The 7,403-nt window shown below is 34.7% G+C and overlaps 1 protein-coding gene across 1 annotated transcript; it reads right to left on the reverse strand.

Annotated features, from left to right (window-relative positions):
* Positions 1-760: 760 nt before the first annotated feature.
* Positions 761-4,253, reverse strand: LOC120123836 (persulfide dioxygenase ETHE1 homolog, mitochondrial-like). The gene is made up of 9 exons (XM_039142653.1): positions 3,948-4,253; positions 3,749-3,877; positions 3,428-3,535; positions 2,204-2,338; positions 1,493-1,534; positions 1,326-1,385; positions 1,191-1,244; positions 1,059-1,083; positions 761-978 (listed from the first exon to the last, which is right to left on the reverse strand). The coding sequence occupies exons 1-9, from the start codon at positions 4,200-4,202 to the stop codon at positions 887-889; spliced, it is 900 nt and encodes a 299-aa protein (XP_038998584.1). The 5' UTR covers positions 4,203-4,253; the 3' UTR covers positions 761-886.
* Between the last annotated feature and the right edge of the window lie 3,150 nt (positions 4,254-7,403).

Here is a 7,403-nt window from a genome sequence, read left to right on the forward strand (position 1 = left end):
TACATTATTTTGATATTATGTTTGATATTTATAAATTTATGTTTGGTATATATTAATAAATTTAAATATAATATTTTGATTTTTGGGAAATTGCTCACCGCCGTTTGATCCATGTGGTCTTAAAGAATCTTTATCCACTTATAGTCGTGAAGTTGCTCAATGTACGGATTTACGGTCGGAGATATTTGCCGTCATCAGAAAATTTCAATAAAGATTTAATATTTCCTTTAAATTTGCTCTATTAATTAATTTACCATGTTATTGGAGTTTTTTTAGATTAATCTCGTTGAAATCTAGGAATAGGTAATGATTTTTTTTTCGATATTGGGTGAAAAGTGAATTTGGAGGAGTTTGTGAGTTGGCTGATTGATTACTAGTCGTCATTTTCCCGCCCTGAAAAGCATATAGTTCCGCCACTGCATCGAATAAATTTTAATAATTCAAAATTTATCTATGAATCAAATCAATACTGCAAAATATGATAGGTCCATGGTGAAGGACATGGATGAACATCCCTATCAGACTTGCAACCTTGTCTGTGATTTAAAGTTTGAACCATCAGAACTTGACAGCATATTTTGTCAAAAAAACAAACACGAGGTCCATGAAAACCAAATTTTTGCCTGACCTTGCTGTTGCTTTCTGGTTCTTTTAACATGAAACCAGGTTTGGTTTGTTCGTCCCGGTCTGTTCGGTTCCGGTTTTGTTCATTCAATTATATAGTTCAGTAAACTTATAGGGTATGCATAAAGAACAAAAGTTTAAATGCAGTGAGAAAGATGACGCTGTTGCATGCTCACAACAATATATGTATATCCACTGATATCGTGATCCATAATCATGCTAGAAATAAAATCTGTGCACCTATGGATGGTCGTGCAAAGTCCTAGTTGGCTTTAGATTCCAAATCTTGCAACCCACAAACCAAATTTGCTGGCAATGCAACATCAATCATCTTAGGGTATGCCAAGTTAAGATCTGTTGCACCCACAAAAACGGATGAGAAATTAGAAAAGGCGATCCGGAACCACCCGTAGATGCCAAGTTAGGTAACTTACTTTGCATGATGCTTATGAAGGTTTCCTGCAAAAAGGGTATTCAACAAATAATGTCATTCGAACACGCTCATAGGAGAAATTGAAACTAATCTTATATGATCACATTATGATGGATTGTTCCAGAAAGGATACCTCATCTTTCGATAAGCGCGGATTATATAGCATCTCGTCTCCCACCGTGGTTACCTATCATCAATGAGCTTTATATAATCAAGAATCGTTTTATGTAATACAAACGAAATCAGAGGGATCAAGTTATAATCTTACTGTGAATCCTTTGTAGTCGTGGCCCGGATATAGCAATGTCTCCTTCGGCAATGTAAAAATCTGGAACCACGAAGCAAATATGTCCATATTTTTTATTCAAATTCTCACAATTACAAGAAATTTTTGAGAACTCAAAGAAAGGGCCCGTAAAAAAATCCCGTCCTAACCTGCGAATGCACCGACTTGTAGAGTTGCCCTGAATTTCCACTCTACGAAAAAGAGTTAATTGGCAGTAGTCAATTGCTATAGAACCTTGGGAGCGTTAAAGAAAGTTATTTTAAAAACATAAGCATATCAAATATCCTGGAAGACAACCAAATATGGACGACAATGTCGAACAAATGAAAAATAGATTGCCCTATTGCTGACTTGCTGTTGCATGTAAAATCAGTACATTACGGTACTCAGACTGAAAATCAATAGCAAAAAGGATGCCCCTGATACAGTTCTATATTATAGTTACCAAAGTAACCGATTAGTCAGAATGTCATATCAACAATAACTGAATCACTGATTCGTTTACCATGAAGCTTGTGAATGAAAAAGGACTACTACCATGTCCAGCCACACTACTAACAAGGCAAGCATAGATATGCAGAAGACTAGACAAGTATCAGTCAATTATTGGTTCAAGAATCCCTATGTGAGATGGATATCAGTGGATAAAAATGTACATTAGTAGTCCAAACAATACATAGGAACATAAAAAAAGTTCTTAAAATGCATAAGAAAGTCAAGATTGGTTTTCATGCTAAATAATCTAATTTATACTGCTTCTAGTAACTTTAATAACTGTTTGTTGGATATTAACAACATTAAGCTCAACTCATTCCTTTTTTTTAGCATATAGGTGTGATAACATTTTAAAGACGTTATACCTGAAAATCTGTCCTCCCACATCCCCTTATCAACAGGGCATCTCCTGTGAAAGCCATCCTTGGCTGAGGTTGATCAGGTCCATCTCCCGTGACATAGGTAACACAACCCGCGGTATGACCGGGAGTGGCACGAACCTGCAATAATACATATAATAGAAGATAATTTACAGTGTATTAATGTTAAATCAGTGGGGCACAACTTCATGCATTGTGACATTAATACTTTCTACAATAACCACTCGTTGTTCTTAAAACAAGTACTGTGAACACCCGAAAATCAGAAACTGCAGGAAAGCAAGTTTTTGTCTCAAAATCCTGAAGAATCTTCATCAAGAATATTAACGAGAAATGTATGCCAAGTTGCATTTGATATTTACCTAAAAAACATGAACCTGAAATAAATCAAATTTCATCACAAGAAAGCACTTTCTCCAATCTTGTTTCAAAATTCAGTTTTCGAGCATGTAAACTATTAAAAGCCAGTTGCAAACTGGCCATTCGCTAAAGATTCAGTAACTATGAGAGAAAATTAAAGTTACACTTAAAGTTGTTTTAGGCATTTCAAGTTATTAAGTCAGCCAACCAGCTAAGCTGAGTACAATGTACTCAAGTTCATAAAGAATCATGATTTTCTTGTTAATGGATTATCTAATTTAGTTGGATCATAAGTTTCTCAAGAAAGGTTAGATTACTTGTCTAAGGAAAAAACATAAAGAGCGGACTTCAATCTCGAGAAAGGTTTTGCTCTGCATGATACTTTCAAAATAATCCTGAATTTGATTGGTTAACATAAGATACATCAAGATTCCTAGTTCTCAAACTATACTAAGAAAAGTAGATCAAATGCCGTAGAAACAGAATAGTTGCAAAACACATGAAATGAAGTAAGGACGAGAAATTTCTCTAACAGCTATCGATGCAATGACCAAGAACTTAAACAGAAAATAGAACTGCAGTAGACCTGCTGGCCATTATTCGGTAGTGCCCATTACACGGCATTAGAATTTTAGGGTCTAACCAAAACAACAAAACCGAATTAGCAATCAAATAAGGAAGCCATTAGGAAGCTGCTAATGGTATCTACCCAGTACGCTAACACTTTAACTCTACTTTTTTTAAGAATTCATAACTAGCCCGCAATATGTAAACCACACAAACATCAAAGCTATATTATCCGTAATTATTCAAAAGACGGAACAAGCATGTTTGCATTCAGAGGCATACATCAAGAAAGAGATCACCAAAAGTGATTTTGTCACCAGGTTCAATAAAAACATCAGCCTTGGCACCACTCGCTTTCGAAATAACAGATTTGACATCAGGCACCTTGCCCTAAAAGAAACAATCACATTCAAATACATCAATCAAAGAGCCAAATACATCCCCTGAATTACTCAGAACCTGAAATATTCAATTCAAAACAGTCTCAAGTTTGAAGTTCAGGAAAAAAATATATATTTTTAATGATAGGAAACAATCAAAGCAACAATAGTGGAATCATTGATTATAGTATTTATTTCTCTCAAAGTGAGAAAAGGGAAAAACCTTGATGAGGCCAGTTCCAGTGATATGATCAGCATGTACATGAGTGTTCATGGCATATAAAAGCTTCAACCCCAATTCTCTAATCAAACTTAAATCTCTATCAACCGTCTTGTCCACAGGGTCAATCAACTGCACACCCATATCATCATATCAAATACTAAGAAAACCCAGATTTTGCTTTTCATGGGAAAACACTTACAAGTGCCGGTTTATCAGGGTGAAAGGAATCAGCAAGGAGGTAAGTGTAAGTATAGGATTCTTTCTCGAACAGCTGACGAAACAAAAGCCTTGAAGACGACTGAGACAACGTTCTAAAAGACCCCATTTGTGATCGTAGAGCAAAACTGATGGTCTGCTCTTGAGAGAAACAGAAACCTGAAGACGAAGAAGAATGGTCGATAATAAAAGGAGAAAATCGACAAGCTGACCATCTTAAGAATCCCAACTTCAGCATTGTCAATTACGCTATGTGGGGAAGGATGGGTTTCTTTTAAAATACAAAAAGAGAGAGAGAGAGATTGGGAAATGATGAGATCAAAGCTGAATAATAAACATTTTGTAATTTAAACAAATTCTTCAAGTGCTGTTTTATAATGTTTATCTTTTGTTTTGTTTGGTGGTGTCTGCTTGGGAAATCGAAGCAGGATTTTGTGTGCCGTCATCCCCCATTCCTTAAACATCATTTTTCCCAATTTTGCTCTTTTCTGGAGAAACGGACTCATTGTTAAAAACGTTTTCTTTATAATTTATAATTAAATTTAATATTTTTATATTTATAAAGATAATATTTTTTAATCATATCCTACAAGAACTTGGATATTTTCACTTTGATCATCAAGTTTTTAAAAATTATATTATAATCATAAAGTGTGTTAGAGTTTTACTCTAATTTAAAGTGGTACAAATTATTTAATATCTAAATTTGAGAAAGTAAGAATCTTAATTTGATTAAAAGTAGAGAACTTTATAAATAGATAATAAGGGAAAGGGTTAGCAATCAAGTTTTTTTTTTTACCAAAATTCTCTCGTATTTCCCCTTCTATCTTCTCATCTATGTGTGGTTTTTCCCTTTTGGGTTTTTACGTAAAATCTTAGTGTTTTTTATTTTTTCTTTTTCAATCGTATTTATTTATTTACCGATAATCGTTCCGATAATATAACAATGTGTATATAAGTTATCAATTAATAAATAAATTTCTAAATATCTACTACCGTGTAATCACCCTATATCATTTAAAAACTATAATCACTGAATTTTTAATCTAGTTTCATTACGATCATTTTCGCTAATTACTATTAGAAACTGATACGGCATCTTAATGCATTTTTCCTATAAATCTTGAAAGTTTTAAATTGACAGTCGTCACAGAAGAGATAAGTTTTTTTATGAATATAATTATCGTACCATCAATCTCAACGATAAAGAGAACTTTTTAAGTCAAAACATTAACATAGTTATCTTCTAAGCTCATATGATGGTTGACCATTGTGAAAATACGAGTGATTGGGTGAATAGTTAATGGAACCAAGGTGCTCAAAGGTTTGAACTTTAAGGCAAATGGTTCACATTATGAATCATCTCTATCAACTTCCAATAATAACAATAAATGAACAGGATTAAAACTAGAGAAAATAACCTCAGTGACCAAAAATACCTTATAATATACGCTTTTAACCAACTTTTTTGGATTTGCCAAAATGACCAACAAATTCGCAACACGAAATAAAAATCGCAACGCGATCTCCAGAATCGCAAATCAGTTCCCAGAATCGCAAATCAGTTCCCAGAATCGCAACGCGATTATGAAGAATCGCAATGCGATAGTACAAATTCGCATTGCGATTTTCCAGAATCGCAACGCGAATATGAAAATCGCAACGCGAACATATAAATCGCAACGTGATTCTGACTATCGCAACGAGTATCCGTAAAATCGCAACGCGTATCCGTAAATCGCAACGACAATACGTAAAATCGCAACGCGTATCCGTAAATCGCAACGAGAATACGTAAATCGCAACGCAGAAATTGCAACGAGAATACGTAAATCGCAATGCATATCCGTAAATCGCAATGCGAATACGTAAATCGCAATGCGAATACGTAAATCGCAATGCGAATCTGTAAATCGCAACGAGATTCTGACTATCGCAATACTGAATTTCAAATTCGCAACTCGATTTCTGAATTCGCAACAGGTTTTAATTTCGCAACACAAATGTTTTGAGTATATAACTACGCAGCAGCAGCAACTCATAACCTAAATCCCTAAATCGCAACTTATTCCATCTCCATCTATCACTCTCTCCGGCGACATCCGTTCCTATATCCAACGACATCCTTCCCCATCCGGCAACAGGTTTTAGTTTCGCAGCTCGTTTGTTTAGTAAATTAATTTACAATAATGAAATCATCTAATGTTGATCATGTTTGGATAGATTTGTGTTTTGGAGGGTCATGAGAGAATGTTCATGGTGTTTTACAATATATGCCTTTACCCATGAATCTTCAACTAAAACTGTCATTAAAAAAGTTAACTTATGAAACTCTAATGTTACGTGTTGCAAATAAATTGAATTTAGAGCCCTTAAGTGGATTTAGGCTATCTTATCAGAGAAATGGTAAAGTTTATTTGTTAACCGACAATGAAGATGTTGAACGATTCATTGCTTACATTAGTGTTTCAAGTGATGATGTTACATTGTATGTTGTTGAACCTAGAAGTAGTGAAGTTGGGTCAGTAGCGGGTAGTAATAACCTAAGTTTTTCAACCCCGGTTTATGGTGCTCAAAATTTAATGGTTCCACCACAATTTCATCACCAAGCAAATATTGTTTCACCACATTTCCAATACCAAACACAATCTCAAAACCCACAACCTTTCCCTAATCCAAATCCCAATCAACTTTCAGCACCAAATTCTGGTTTTCGTATTGACCAGTTAGACGATGATGAGCCAACAGAAAAAATTATGAGTTCCAGTCAGTATTCAAAATTTGATCTTGGTCAATACCCGGACTTTGATCTTGGTCAATACTCGGATTTTGATGATTTTTCAGAAGAAGAAACAGACCCTGCGTGTAATGATTTTGATATTGGTCAATACCCGAATTTTGATGATGAAACAGCCGTTGCCGAGGAAGATGTTGTTGATGATAATGAGGAGGAAGTTACGACTATAAATGAACATGTTGAACATCCATTCTGTAATTCATATAACACTGAAGAAGAAAAAGAAGAAGAAGAAATCCCCAAAGAAAAGTCCCCGAAGAAAATGCCGCGTGAGTATAACTGGAATATGCCAGAATTACTTCAGATACCGGAAGAAGAGTTGGTAAAGATAGCAGTTGATTGTTACACAAAAATTATTCGTATCAAGAAAGATGATTGTTTTGATACAAAGGAAAACTTGAAGATAGCTTTGTATACGAAATGTGTGGAAGATGGCTATCAACTAAAAGTTAACAAATCAAGCAAAGATCGTTTCGAAACAAGGTGTATGATTGACAAAAACTGTATGTGGTGTATGATTGCAAAGAGGATAAAAGATTGCGAAAGGTTTCAAGTTAGGACTTTTATTGATAAACATACATGTTACCCAAGTTTTTCCTCACCATAGACAGGCAAACAAAAAAGTGTTGGGTGGTTTTCTGG

Source organism: Hibiscus syriacus, unplaced genomic scaffold (assembly GCF_006381635.1).
Source record: "Hibiscus syriacus cultivar Baekdansim isolate YM2019G1 unplaced genomic scaffold, ASM638163v2 tig00110403_pilon, whole genome shotgun sequence".
NCBI lineage: Eukaryota > Viridiplantae > Streptophyta > Magnoliopsida > Malvales > Malvaceae > Hibiscus > Hibiscus syriacus.

What these genes read in the sequence shown, in the direction of transcription:
- LOC120123836 (XM_039142653.1), bottom strand. Translation starts at nt 4,202, where the DNA reads ATGCTGAAGTTGGGATTCTTAAGATGGTCAGCTTGTCGATTTTCTCCT. An exon ending in ACAAGTCGGTGCATTCGCAG is followed by an intron (nt 1,386 to 1,492) that starts GTTAGGACGGGA and finishes TCGTGGTTCCAG; the next exon opens with ATTTTTACATTGCCGAAGGA. An exon ending in CTTCATAAGCATCATGCAAA is followed by an intron (nt 979 to 1,058) that starts GTAAGTTACCTA and finishes TGGGTGCAACAG; the next exon opens with ATCTTAACTTGGCATACCCT.